Source organism: Oncorhynchus keta, chromosome 25 (assembly GCF_023373465.1).
Source record: "Oncorhynchus keta strain PuntledgeMale-10-30-2019 chromosome 25, Oket_V2, whole genome shotgun sequence".
Classification (NCBI taxonomy): Eukaryota; Metazoa; Chordata; class Actinopteri; order Salmoniformes; family Salmonidae; genus Oncorhynchus; species Oncorhynchus keta.
In genome coordinates this window covers 30538949-30553888 of record NC_068445.1, presented here as the reverse complement: position 1 = coordinate 30553888, position 14940 = coordinate 30538949, and the positions used below count along the sequence as shown (strand labels likewise).

Below are 14940 nucleotides of genomic sequence, written 5' to 3'. Positions count from 1 at the left end.
GTTGAATCTGTGTTTTGAAATTCACTGCTCAACTGAACCTTGCAGACAATTGTATGTGTGGGGTACAGAGATGCGGTAGTTATTCAAAAATCATGTTAAACAATAATATTGAGCACAGAGTTAGTCCATGCAACTTATGTGACTTGTTAAGGACATTTTTACTCCTGAACTTATTTAGGCTTGCCATAACAAAGGGGTTGAATACCTATTGACTCAAGAAATGTCAGCTTTAAATTTTTATTCATTTCTAAAAATGTTTAAAAACATTATGGGCCATTTACACAATCTCAATTTAATCAATTTCAGGCCGTAACACAACAAAATGTGGAAAAAGTCAAGGGGTGTGAATACTTTCTGAAAGCACAGTATATGATGACAAAATAGTGTATGTGTGATCTATCACCTATTTCCCCAGTCTTTTCTTCACATATTCCAGTAGACTGTCCTGCATGATCTCACTATGGAGGATCTGCTTGGGAACTGTCTTTACCATCCAACCCTGTAGGAGGGAGAGAGGCAAGTGGCATGGTTTCAGTGATGGCTCTAACTATACACTGTAAATACTTATCCTTTCCAAATCTGTACATGTTCTCTTGTGTTTTACCAGTACTGTGTGACAAATGCTGCCGTAGGTCTTGTCCCCGGCTAGGAGGTACTCCAGGGACGACCTGACAAAGTCCTCTGCTGTCAGGGTCACCATGTTTGGCTTCTGGTAGCCTGTCATGGGGGTGGACACGCCAAATGGAGCCACTGCCTGTGACACAGAGATACAGGAATGATAAATAGAGTAAATCAGACAAATAGAGCAGACAAAGTCAGAGATCAGTTCCATTTCAAATCAGTCAAGTGTGGAAGTGAATTCAACTTCCAATTGAAAAGTGGCATTTATTTCCCTTGAGTACTTTTTTAAATGATTGATTAAGCTAGAATTTCAGTTCACCAGCTAAACTGACTGAATTTCTATAGAATTCACCCCAGCTCTGATAGCAGATCCCCAGTACACAGTCAGTGCACATACGGATCATTTGAGCACCCTTCCCCCTTTCGTATGAATGTAAAATAGATCCATGCACACTGCTGCTTAGATGTATCACTGCACCTGTATCATGACTCCTTTAGCTTTATATTCAGCCTGCAGACCTTGAGAGAACCTCTCCACAAACACCTGGACAAAGACCGACACATAGAAACATTGAAATCACTTTGATTATTTGTTAAACTAATTCCAGAATAATTTTTCAACAACTTACTGATCATCCTGTACTTAAATTAAGCTAAGAGAAGCGATTTCAAAGTGAAAGACAGAGCAGATCTGTACTAGCCTTTGATGCGCAGTACATGGTGTATATGGGGGAAGGAACACTGGCCACACCAGAGGAGATGTTCACGATCATTCCCTTCCCTCTGTAAGGGCATAAGAGAATATACATCCAAATACATGGCTCTGGTCAGGACTACTCAAGCTCTACTCCTAACATTCATCAACATATGTTCATCAAGCAATCAACAGACAATTTCAGTAAACTGGACTTTTGATTAATTGACAGTGTGAAGTCTCAATATTATATTGAGGAAAACCTCTCTCCAAAAACACCTCATCTCCATCCCTGGCAGGACTATTTGGCACATCTGTGGGATAAAGTATAAGACAAGTCCGTTAAAAACAAGAAGACACCTAAAGCGATACCCATAGACTTCCACTCATTGCGCTAACGCTAATTATCATTGGCCCGCGAAACTACCTATAACTTCCCTCATACAGGACACAGAGACATAAAAATGGTATCCAAGAGTTCATCTGACTCTGGGGAAGTAGATAAAGGGCGTCATTGCCAACATCCTGAGGTATACCTTTTTAAGCATAAACACCTGATGCAATTCAATAGCAGTAAGTCTACCCACCTTGACCAAGGCTTTCACATTGCAGTTGATCACTTTAGTAATTTTCTGGAAGGAAAAAAATACAATAGTGAAGTGTGTTTCCCTTTCCTTTTCTTCCGTCTCCCACCAGGTAACATCAAACATCAATGTAGGTACGAGGACATGTGAGGTACGAGGACATGTGTGGTACGAGGACATGTGAGGTACGAGGACATGTGAGGTACGAGGACATGTGAGGTACGAGGACATGTGTGGTACGAGGACATGTGAGGTACGAGGACATGTGTGGTACGAGGACATGTGTGGTACGAGGACATGTGAGGTACGAGGACATGTGAGGTACGAGGACATGTGAGGTACGAGGACATGTGAGGTACGAGGACATGTGTGGTACGAGGACATGTGTGGTACGAGGACATGTGAGGTACGAGGACATGTGAGGTACGAGGACATGTGAGGTACGAGGACATGTGAGGTACGAGGACATGTGTGGTACGAGGACAGGCTAATAGATAACCAATAGTGTCTGACTCCTCTCACCTGTTCCAGGTATTTAGTCTGCAGGAACTTGCAGGGAATATGACTGGGTAGAATCCCCACGTTATTCACTGTGTGGATTGGATAAAATGTTCACTTTCATTGACATTAGGTAGACCATTTTTGGAGATCATTATTTCTCCTTATCTTATTTATAATACTATACTTAAGCAATAAGTCTCAAGGAGGTGTGGTATATGGCCAATGTACCAAGGCTTAGGGCTGTTCTGAACGCACAACGCAACATGGAATACCTGGATACAGCCGTTAGCTGTGGTATGTTGGCCATATACCACAAACCCTTATTGTGCCTTATTGCTAATAAAAACTGGTTACCAACGTAATTAGAACCTTCAAAATATAGATATGTTTTGTCATAGCCGTGGAATATAGTCTGATATACCATGACTTTCAGACAATCATCATTTAGAGCTCAAACCACCCCGTTTATAAACGCAGTTTTAACTTACTGCACTTACAAAAATCTGAAAACCACGTACCTAATACACCAATATTTAAGTCTTTCAGCTTCTCCTTAATGCACTCGTACATGTCATCCTCAGTGAAGTCGGCTACGATCACTTTCACTTTCTGACCCGTGGTTTCTTCTGTGAAAGAGCAATGTCACGGAATGAAGATCAATAGATACATCATTGATCCCATTGACCTAAACAGTCCCCAATGACAATGTTGCTCATCCCAGAAGAAGAAGGATGTTAGTTCCTCCCACCTATCTCCAGTGCCACTCGATCCAGTTTGTCCTTGGTTCTGCTCAGGATCACCACGTTCAGCCCACGTCCTGCCAGCTGCACAAGTGGGATGGAACCACAGGAGTTAGTGATAAATAGACAGGTAGGCTTGAACCACAGGAGTTGGTGATGGACAGACAGGTAGTGTTGAACCACAGGAGTTAGTGATAAATAGACAGGTGGGATTGAACCACAGGAGTTGGTGATGGACAGACAGGTAGTGTTGAACCACAGGAGTTAGTGATGGACAGACAGGTAGTGTTGAACCACAGGAGTTAGTGATGGACAGACAGGTAGGGTTGAACCACAGGAGTTAGTGATGGACAGACAGGTAGTGTTGAACCACAGGAGTCAGTGATGGACAGACAGGTAGTGTTGAACCACAGGAGTTAGTGATAAATAGACAGGTGGGATTGAACCACAGGAGTTAGTGATGGACAGACAGGTAGGGTTGAACCACAGGAGTTAGTGATAAATAGACAGGTGGGATTGAACCACAGGAGTTAGTGATGGACAGACAGGTAGGGCTGAACCACAGGAGTTAGTGATGGACAGACAGGTAGTGTTGAACCACAGGAGTCAGTGATGGACAGACAGGTAGTGTTGAACCACAGGAGTTAGTGATGGACAGTCAGGTAGGGCTGAACCACAGGAGTTAGTGATGGACAGACAGGTAGGATTGAACCACAGGAGTTAGTGATGGAGAGACAGGTAGGCTTGAACCACAGGAGTTAGTGATGGAGAGACAGGTAGTGTTGAACCACAGGAGTTAGTGATGGACAGTCAGGTAGGGCTGAACCACAGGAGTTAGTGATGGAGAGACAGGTAGGGTTGAACCACAGGAGTTAGTGATGGACAGACAGGTAGGGTTGAACCACAGGAGTTAGTGATGGACAGACAGGTAGGGTTGAACCACAGGAGTTAGTGATGGACAGACAGGTAGGGTTGAACCACAGGAGTTAGTGATGGAGAGACAGGTAGTGTTGAACCACAGGAGTTAGTGATGGAGAGACAGGTAGTGTTGAACCACAGGAGTTAGTGATGGAGAGACAGGTAGTGTTGAACCACAGGAGTTAGTGATGGACAGACAGGTAGGGTTGAACCACAGGAGTTAGTGATGGAGAGACAGGTAGTGTTGAACCACAGGAGTTAGTGATGGAGAGACAGGTAGTGTTGAACCACAGGAGTTAGTGATGGACAGACAGGTAGTGTTGAACCACAGGAGTTAGTGATGGACAGACAGGTAGGGTTGAACCACAGGAGTTAGTGATGGACAGACAGGTAGTGTTGAACCACAGGAGTTAGTGATGGAGAGACAGGTAGTGTTGAACCACTGGAGTTAGTGATGGACAGACAGGTAGGGTTGAACCACAGGAGTTAGTGATGGAGAGACAGGTAGTGTTGAACCACAGGAGTTAGTGATGGACAGACAGGTAGTGTTGAACCACAGGAGTTAGTGATGGAGAGACAGGTAGTGTTGAACCACAGGAGTTAGTGATGGACAGACAGGTAGTGTTGAACCACAGGAGTTAGTGATGGACAGACAGGTAGGGTTGAACCACAGGAGTTAGTGATGGACAGACAGGTAGGGTTGAACCACAGGAGTTAGTGATGGAGAGACAGGTAGTGTTGAACCACAGGAGTTAGTGATGGACAGACAGGTAGGGTTGAACCACAGGAGTTAGTGATGGACAGACAGGTAGGGTTGAACCACAGGAGTTAGTCATAAATAGACAGGTGGGATTGAACCACAGCAGTTAGTGATAGACAGACAGGTAGGGTTGAACCACAGGAGTTAGTGATGGACAGACAGGTAGGGTTGAACCACAGGAGTTAGTGATGGAGAGACAGGTAGTGTTGAACCACTGGAGTTAGTGATGGACAGACAGGTAGGGTTGAACCACAGGAGTTAGTGATGGAGAGACAGGTAGTGTTGAACCACAGGAGTTAGTGATGGAGAGACAGGTAGTGTTGAACCACAGGAGTTAGTGATGGAGAGACAGGTAGTGTTGAACCACAGGAGTTAGTGATGGAGAGACAGGTAGTGTTGAACCACTGGAGTTAGTGATGGAGAGACAGGTAGTGTTGAACCACTGGAGTTAGTGATGGAGAGACAGGTAGTGTTGAACCACAGGAGTTAGTGATGGACAGACAGGTAGGGTTGAACCACAGGAGTTAGTGATGGAGAGACAGGTAGTGTTGAACCACAGGAGTTAGTGATGGAGAGACAGGTAGTGTTGAACCACAGGAGTTAGTGATGGAGAGACAGGTAGTGTTGAACCACTGGAGTTAGTGATGGACAGACAGGTAGGGTTGAACCACAGGAGTTAGTGATGGACAGACAGGTAGTGTTGAACCACAGGAGTTAGTGATGGAGAGACATGTAGTGTTGAACCACAGGAGTTAGTGATGGACAGACAGGTAGTGTTGAACCACAGGAGTTAGTGATGGAGAGACAGGTAGTGTTGAACCACAGGAGTTAGTGATGGACAGACAGGTAGTGTTGAACCACAGGAGTTAGTGATGGAGAGACAGGTAGTGTTGAACCACAGGAGTTAGTGATGGAGAGACAGGTAGTGTTGAACCACAGGAGTTAGTGATGGACAGACAGGTAGGGTTGAACCACAGGAGTTAGTGATGGACAGACAGGTAGGGTTGAACCACAGGAGTTAGTGATGGAGAGACAGGTAGTGTTGAACCACAGGAGTTAGTGATGGAGAGACAGGTAGTGTTGAACCACAGGAGTTAGTGATGGACAGACAGGTAGGGTTGAACCACAGGAGTCAGTGATGGACAGACAGGTAGGGTTGAACCACAGGAGTTAGTGATGGACAGACAGGTAGTGTTGAACCACAGGAGTTAGTGATGGAGAGACAGGTAGTGTTGAACCACAGGAGTTAGTGATGGACAGACAGGTAGGGTTGAACCACAGGAGTTAGTGATGGACAGACAGGTAGGGTTGAACCACAGGAGTCAGTGATGGACAGACAGGTAGGGTTGAACCACAGGAGTCAGTGATGGACAGACAGGTAGTGTTGAACCACAGGAGTTAGTCATAAATAGACAGGTGGGATTGAACCACAGGAGTTAGTGATAGACAGACAGGTAGGGTTGAACCACAGGAGTTAGTGATGGACAGACAGGTAGGGTTGAACCACAGGAGTTAGTGATGGAGAGACAGGTAGTGTTGAACCACAGGAGTTAGTGATGGACAGACAGGTAGTGTTGAACCACAGGAGTTAGTGATGGACAGACAGGTAGTGTTGAACCACAGGAGTTAGTCATAAATAGACAGGTGGGATTGAACCACAGGAGTTAGTGATAGACAGACAGGTAGGGTTGAACCACAGGAGTTAGTGATGGACAGACAGGTAGGGTTGAACCACAGGAGTTAGTGATGGAGAGACAGGTAGTGTTGAACCACTGGAGTTAGTGATGGACAGACAGGTAGGGTTGAACCACAGGAGTTAGTGATGGAGAGACAGGTAGTGTTGAACCACAGGAGTTAGTGATGGAGAGACAGGTAGTGTTGAACCACAGGAGTTAGTGATGGACAGACAGGTAGGGTTGAACCACAGGAGTTAGTGATGGACAGACAGGTAGTGTTGAACCACAGGAGTTAGTGATGAAGAGACAGGTAGTGTTGAACCACTGGAGTTAGTGATGGACAGACAGGTAGGGTTGAACCACAGGAGTTAGTGATGGAGAGACAGGTAGTGTTGAACCACTGGAGTTAGTGATGGACAGACAGGTAGGGTTGAACCACAGGAGTTAGTGATGGAGAGACAGGTAGTGTTGAACCACAGGAGTTAGTGATGGAGAGACAGGTAGTGTTGAACCACAGGAGTTAGTGATGGACAGACAGGTAGGGTTGAACCACAGGAGTTAGTGATGGACAGACAGGTAGTGTTGAACCACAGGAGTTAGTGATGGAGAGACAGGTAGTGTTGAACCACAGGAGTTAGTGATGGACAGACAGGTAGGGTTGAACCACAGGAGTTAGTGATGGAGAGACAGGTAGTGTTGAACCACTGGAGTTAGTGATGGACAGAGAGGTAGGGTTGAACAACAGGAGTTAGTGATGGAGAGACAGGTAGTGTTGAACCACAGGAGTTAGTGATGGAGAGACAGGTAGTGTTGAACCACAGGAGTTAGTGATGGACAGACAGGTAGGGTTGAACCACAGGAGTTAGTGATGGACAGACAGGTAGTGTTGAACCACAGGAGTTAGTGATGGAGAGACAGGTAGTGTTGAACCACTGGAGTTAGTGATGGACAGACAGGTAGGGTTGAACCACAGGAGTTAGTGATGGAGAGACAGGTAGTGTTGAACCACAGGAGTTAGTGATGGACAGACAGGTAGGGTTGAACCACAGGAGTTAGTGATGGAGAGACAGGTAGTGTTGAACCACAGGAGTTAGTGATGGACAGACAGGTAGGGTTGAACCACAGGAGTTAGTGATGGAGAGACAGGTAGTGTTGAACCACAGGAGTTAGTGATGGACAGACAGGTAGTGTTGAACCACAGGAGTTAGTGATGGAGAGACAGGTAGTGTTGAACCACAGGAGTTAGTGATGGAGAGACAGGTAGTGTTGAACCACAGGAGTTAGTGATGGACAGACAGGTAGGGTTGAACCACAGGAGTTAGTGATGGACAGACAGGTAGGGTTGAACCACAGGAGTTAGTGATGGAGAGACAGGTAGTGTTGAACCACAGGAGTTAGTGATGGAGAGACAGGTAGTGTTGAACCACAGGAGTTAGTGATGGACAGACAGGTAGGGTTGAACCACAGGAGTTAGTGATGGACAGACAGGTAGGGTTGAACCACAGGAGTTAGTGATGGACAGACAGGTAGTGTTGAACCACAGGAGTTAGTGATGGAGAGACAGGTAGTGTTGAACCACAGGAGTTAGTGATGGACAGACAGGTAGGGTTGAACCACAGGAGTTAGTGATGGAGAGACAGGTAGTGTTGAACCACAGGAGTTAGTGATGGACAGACAGGTAGGGTTGAACCACAGGAGTTAGTGATGGACAGACAGGTAGTGTTGAACCACAGGAGTTAGTGATGGAGAGACAGGTAGTGTTGAACCACAGGAGTTAGTGATGGACAGACAGGTAGGGTTGAACCACAGGAGTTAGTGATGGACAGACAGGTAGGGTTGAACCACAGGAGTTAGTGATGGAGAGACAGGTAGTGTTGAACCACAGGAGTTAGTGATGGAGAGACAGGTAGTGTTGAACCACAGGAGTTAGTGATGGACAGACAGGTAGGGTTGAACCACAGGAGTCAGTGATGGACAGACAGGTAGGGTTGAACCACAGGAGTTAGTGATGGACAGACAGGTAGTGTTGAACCACAGGAGTTAGTGATGGAGAGACAGGTAGTGTTGAACCACAGGAGTTAGTGATGGACAGACAGGTAGGGTTGAACCACAGGAGTTAGTGATGGACAGACAGGTAGGGTTGAACCACAGGAGTCAGTGATGGACAGACAGGTAGGATTGAACCACAGGAGTCAGTGATGGACAGACAGGTAGTGTTGAACCACAGGAGTTAGTCATAAATAGACAGGTGGGATTGAACCACAGGAGTTAGTGATGGACAGACAGGTAGGGTTGAACCACAGGAGTTAGTGATGGACAGACAGGTAGGGTTGAACCACAGGAGTTAGTGATGGAGAGACAGGTAGTGTTGAACCACAGGAGTTAGTGATGGACAGACAGGTAGGGTTGAACCACAGGAGTCAGTGATGGACAGACAGGTAGGGTGAACCACAGGAGTTAGTGATGGACAGACAGGTAGTGTTGAACCACAGGAGTTAGTGATGGAGAGACAGGTAGTGTTGAACCACAGGAGTTAGTGATGGACAGACAGGTAGGGTTGAACCACAGGAGTTAGTGATGGACAGACAGGTAGGGTTGAACCACAGGAGTCAGTGATGGACAGACAGGTAGGATTGAACCACAGGAGTCAGTGATGGACAGACAGGTAGTGTTGAACCACAGGAGTTAGTCATAAATAGACAGGTGGGATTGAACCACAGGAGTTAGTGATAGACAGACAGGTAGGGTTGAACCACAGGAGTTAGTGATGGACAGACAGGTAGGGTTGAACCACAGGAGTTAGTGATGGAGAGACAGGTAGTGTTGAACCACAGGAGTTAGTGATGGACAGACAGGTAGTGTTGAACCACAGGAGTTAGTGATGGACAGACAGGTAGTGTTGAACCACAGGAGTTAGTCATAAATAGACAGGTGGGATTGAACCACAGGAGTTAGTGATAGACAGACAGGTAGGGTTGAACCACAGGAGTTAGTGATGGACAGACAGGTAGGGTTGAACCACAGGAGTTAGTGATGGAGAGACAGGTAGTGTTGAACCACTGGAGTTAGTGATGGACAGACAGGTAGGGTTGAACCACAGGAGTTAGTGATGGAGAGACAGGTAGTGTTGAACCACAGGAGTTAGTGATGGAGAGACAGGTAGTGTTGAACCACAGGAGTTAGTGATGGAGAGACAGGTAGTGTTGAACCACAGGAGTTAGTGATGGAGAGACATGAACCACTGGAGTTAGTGATGGAGAGACAGGTAGTGTTGAACCACTGGAGTTAGTGATGGAGAGACAGGTAGTGTTGAACCACAGGAGTTAGTGATGGACAGACAGGTAGGGTTGAACCACAGGAGTTAGTGATGGAGAGACAGGTAGTGTTGAACCACAGGAGTTAGTGATGGAGAGACAGGTAGTGTTGAACCACAGGAGTTAGTGATGGACAGACAGGTAGTGTTGAACCACAGGAGTTAGTGATGGACAGACAGGTAGGGTTGAACCACAGGAGTTAGTGATGGACAGACAGGTAGTGTTGAACCACAGGAGTTAGTGATGGAGAGACAGGTAGTGTTGAACCACAGGAGTTAGTGATGGACAGACAGGTAGGGTTGAACCACAGGAGTTAGTGATGGAGAGACAGGTAGTGTTGAACCACAGAGAGTGATGGAGAGTGATGAGTGATGGACAGGTAGTGTTGAACCACAGGAGTTAGTGATGGAGAGACAGGTAGTGTTGAACCACAGGAGTTAGTGATGGAGAGACAGGTAGTGTTGAACCACTGGAGTTAGTGATGGAGAGACAGGTAGTGTTGAACCACAGGAGTTAGTGATGGAGAGACAGGTAGTGTTGAACCACAGGAGTTAGTGATGGACAGACAGGTAGGGTTGAACCACAGGAGTTAGTGATGGAGAGACAGGTAGTGTTGAACCACAGGAGTTAGTGATGGACAGACAGGTAGGGTTGAACCACAGGAGTTAGTGATGGACAGACAGGTAGGGTTGAACCACAGGAGTCAGTGATGGACAGACAGGTAGTGTTGAACCACAGGAGTTAGTGATGGACAGACAGGTAGTGTTGAACCACAGGAGTCAGTGATGGACAGACAGGTAGGGTTGAACCACAGGAGTTAGTGATGGACAGACAGGTAGGGCTGAACCACAGGAGTTAGTGATGGACAGACAGGTAGTGTTGAACCACAGGAGTCAGTGATGACAGACAGGTAGTGTTGAACCACAGGAGTTAGTGATGGACAGACAGGTAGGGTTGAACCACAGGAGTTAGTGATGGACAGACAGGTAGGGTTGAACCACAGGAGTTAGTGATGGACAGACAGGTAGGGTTGAACCACAGGAGTTAGTCATAAATAGACAGGTGGGATTGAACCACAGGAGTTAGTGATAGACAGACAGGTAGGGTTGAACCACAGGAGTTAGTGATGGACAGACAGGTAGGGTTGAACCACAGGAGTTAGTGATGGAGAGACAGGTAGTGTTGAACCACAGGAGTTAGTGATGGACAGACAGGTAGTGTTGAACCACAGGAGTTAGTGATGGACAGACAGGTAGTGTTGAACCACAGGAGTTAGTCATAAATAGACAGGTGGGATGATGGAGAGACAGGTAGTGAACCACAGGAGTTAGTGATAGACAGACAGGTAGGGTTGAACCACAGGAGTTAGTGATGGACAGACAGGTAGGGTTGAACCACAGGAGTTAGTGATGGAGAGACAGGTAGTGTTGAACCACTGGAGTTAGTGATGGACAGACAGGTAGGGTTGAACCACAGGAGTTAGTGATGGAGAGACAGGTAGTGTTGAACCACAGGAGTTAGTGATGGAGAGACAGGTAGTGTTGAACCACAGGAGTTAGTGATGGAGAGACAGGTAGTGTTGAACCACAGGAGTTAGTGATGGAGAGACAGGTAGTGTTGAACCACAGGAGTTAGTGATGGAGAGACAGGTAGTGTTGAACCACTGGAGTTAGTGATGGAGAGACAGGTAGTGTTGAACCACAGGAGTTAGTGATGGACAGACAGGTAGGGTTGAACCACAGGAGTTAGTGATGGAGAGACAGGTAGTGTTGAACCACAGGAGTTAGTGATGGAGAGACAGGTAGTGTTGAACCACTGGAGTTAGTGATAGACAGGTAGTGTTGAACCACTGGACAGTGATGGAGAGACAGGTAGTGTTGAACCACAGGAGTTAGTGATGGACAGACAGGTAGGGTTGAACCACAGGAGTTAGTGATGGACAGACAGGTAGTGTTGAACCACAGGAGTTAGTGATGGAGAGACAGGTAGTGTTGAACCACAGGAGTTAGTGATGGACAGACAGGTAGTGTTGAACCACAGGAGTTAGTGATGGACAGACAGGTAGTGTTGAACCACAGGAGTTAGTGATGGACAGACAGGTAGGGTTGAACCACAGGAGTTAGTGATGGACAGACAGGTAGTGTTGAACCACAGGAGTTAGTGATGGAGAGACAGGTAGTGTTGAACCACTGGAGTTAGTGATGGACAGACAGGTAGGGTTGAACCACAGGAGTTAGTGATGGAAAGACAGGTAGTGTTGAACCACAGGAGTTAGTGATGGAGAGACAGGTAGTGTTGAACCACAGGAGTTAGTGATGGACAGACAGGTAGGGTTGAACCACAGGAGTTAGTGTTGGACAGACAGGTAGTGTTGAACCACAGGAGTTAGTGATGGACAGACAGGTAGGGTTGAACCACAGGAGTTAGTGATGGACAGACAGGTAGGGTTGAACCACAGGAGTTAGTGATGGAGAGACAGGTAGTGTTGAACCACAGGAGTTAGTGATGAGACAGGTAGTGTTGAACCACAGGAGTTAGTGATGGACAGACAGGTAGGGTTGAACCACAGGAGTCAGTGATGGACAGACAGGTAGGGTTGAACCACAGGAGTTAGTGATGGACAGACAGGTAGTGTTGAACCACAGGAGTTAGTGATGGAGAGACAGGTAGTGTTGAACCACAGGAGTTAGTGATGGACAGACAGGTAGGGTTGAACCACAGGAGTTAGTGATGGACAGACAGGTAGGGTTGAACCACAGGAGTCAGTGATGGACAGACAGGTAGGATTGAACCACAGGAGTCAGTGATGGACAGACAGGTAGGGTTGAACCACAGGAGTTAGTGATGGACAGACAGGTAGGGTTGAACCACAGGAGTTAGTGATGGAGAGACAGGTAGTGTTGAACCACAGGAGTTAGTGATGGACAGACAGGTAGTGTTGAACCACAGGAGTTAGTGATGGACAGACAGGTAGTGTTGAACCACAGGAGTTAGTCATAAATAGACAGGTGGGATTGAACCACAGGAGTTAGTGATAGACAGACAGGTAGGGTTGAACCACAGGAGTTAGTGATGGACAGACAGGTAGGGTTGAACCACAGGAGTTAGTGATGGAGAGACAGGTAGTGTTGAACCACTGGAGTTAGTGATGGACAGACAGGTAGGGTTGAACCACAGGAGTTAGTGATGGAGAGACAGGTAGTGTTGAACCACAGGAGTTAGTGATGGAGAGACAGGTAGTGTTGAACCACAGGAGTTAGTGATGGAGAGACAGGTAGTGTTGAACCACAGGAGTTAGTGATGGAGAGACAGGTAGTGTTGAACCACTGGAGTTAGTGATGGAGAGACAGGTAGTGTTGAACCACTGGAGTTAGTGATGGAGAGACAGGTAGTGTTGAACCACAGGAGTTAGTGATGGACAGACAGGTAGGGTTGAACCACAGGAGTTAGTGATGGAGAGACAGGTAGTGTTGAACCACAGGAGTTAGTGATGGAGAGACAGGTAGTGTTGAACCACAGGAGTTAGTGATGGACAGACAGGTAGTGTTGAACCACAGGAGTTAGTGATGGACAGACAGGTAGGGTTGAACCACAGGAGTTAGTGATGGACAGACAGGTAGTGTTGAACCACAGGAGTTAGTGATGGAGAGACAGGTAGTGTTGAACCACTGGAGTTAGTGATGGACAGACAGGTAGGGTTGAACCACAGGAGTTAGTGATGGAGAGACAGGTAGTGTTGAACCACAGGAGTTAGTGATGGAGAGACAGGTAGTGTTGAACCACAGGAGTTAGTGATGGAGAGACAGGTAGTGTTGAACCACAGGAGTTAGTGATGGAGAGACAGGTAGTGTTGAACCACTGGAGTTAGTGATGGAGAGACAGGTAGTGTTGAACCACTGGAGTTAGTGATGGAGAGACAGGTAGTGTTGAACCACAGGAGTTAGTGATGGACAGACAGGTAGGGTTGAACCACAGGAGTTAGTGATGGAGAGACAGGTAGTGTTGAACCACAGGAGTTAGTGATGGACAGACAGGTAGGGTTGAACCACAGGAGTTAGTGATGGACAGACAGGTAGGGTTGAACCACACAGTGATGGACAGACAGGTAGTGTTGAACCACAGGAGTTAGTGATGGACAGACAGGTAGGGTTGAACCACAGGAGTCAGTGATGGACAGACAGGTAGTGTTGAACCACAGGAGTTAGTGATGGACAGACAGGTAGTGTTGAACCACAGGAGTTAGTGATGGAGAGACAGGTAGGGTTGAACCACAGGAGTTAGTGATGGAGAGACAGGTAGTGTTGAACCACAGGAGTTAGTGATGGACAGACAGGTAGGGTTGAACCACAGGAGTTAGTGATGGACAGACAGGTAGGGTTGAACCACAGGAGTTAGTGATGGACAGACAGGTAGGGTTGAACCACAGGAGTCAGTGATGGACAGACAGGTAGGGTTGAACCACAGGAGTTAGTGATGGACAGACAGGTAGTGTTGAACCACAGGAGTTAGTCATAAATAGACAGGTGGGATTGAACCACAGGAGTTTGAACAGACAGGTAGGGTTGAACCACAGGAGTTAGTGATGGACAGACAGGTAGGGTTGAACCACAGGAGTTAGTGATGGACAGACAGGTAGGGTTGAACCACAGGAGTTAGTGATGATGGACAGGTAGACAGGTAGTGTTGAACCACAGGAGTTAGTGATGGACAGACAGGTAGTGTTGAACCACAGGAGTTAGTGATGGACAGACAGGTAGTGTTGAACCACAGGAGTTAGTCATAAATAGACAGGTGGGATTGAACCACAGGAGTTAGTGATAGACAGACAGGTAGGGTTGAACCACAGGAGTTAGTGATGGAGAGACAGGTAGTGTTGAACCACAGGAGTTAGTGATGGACAGACAGGTAGGGTTGAACCACAGGAGTTAGTGATGGAGAGACAGGTAGTGTTGAACCACAGGAGTTAGTGATGGAGAGACAGGTAGTGTTGAACCACAGGAGTTAGTGATGGAGAGACAGGTAGTGTTGAACCACAGGAGTTAGTGATGGACAGACAGGTAGGGTTGAACCACAGGAGTTAGTGATGGAGAGACAGGTAGTGTTGAACCACAGGAGTTAGTGATGGAGAGACA

The 14940-nt window shown here is 46.8% G+C and overlaps 1 protein-coding gene and 1 long non-coding RNA gene across 2 annotated transcripts in view; one reads left to right on the top strand and one right to left on the bottom strand.

Annotated features, from left to right (window-relative positions):
• Positions 1-223: 223 nt before the first annotated feature.
• The window catches only part of LOC118371205 (17-beta-hydroxysteroid dehydrogenase type 3-like), a 30121-nt gene continuing 15404 nt past the window's right edge, over positions 224-14940 (bottom strand). The window contains exons 3-11 of the mRNA XM_035756561.2: positions 3149-3224; positions 2919-3026; positions 2422-2489; positions 1903-1947; positions 1595-1629; positions 1323-1404; positions 1100-1165; positions 605-754; positions 224-499 (exon numbers count right to left, since the gene is read on the bottom strand). Of these exons, the coding sequence (XP_035612454.2) occupies positions 404-499; positions 605-754; positions 1100-1165; positions 1323-1404; positions 1595-1629; positions 1903-1947; positions 2422-2489; positions 2919-3026; positions 3149-3224 (726 nt within the window). The 3' untranslated portion in view covers positions 224-403. The remainder of the gene's footprint in view (positions 500-604; positions 755-1099; positions 1166-1322; positions 1405-1594; positions 1630-1902; positions 1948-2421; positions 2490-2918; positions 3027-3148; positions 3225-14940) is intronic.
• Positions 3975-12567, top strand: LOC127911720 (uncharacterized). The gene is made up of 4 exons (XR_008079076.1): positions 3975-3992; positions 7603-8742; positions 10871-10946; positions 12551-12567. It is a non-coding gene; the product is annotated as an uncharacterized LOC127911720 (long non-coding RNA).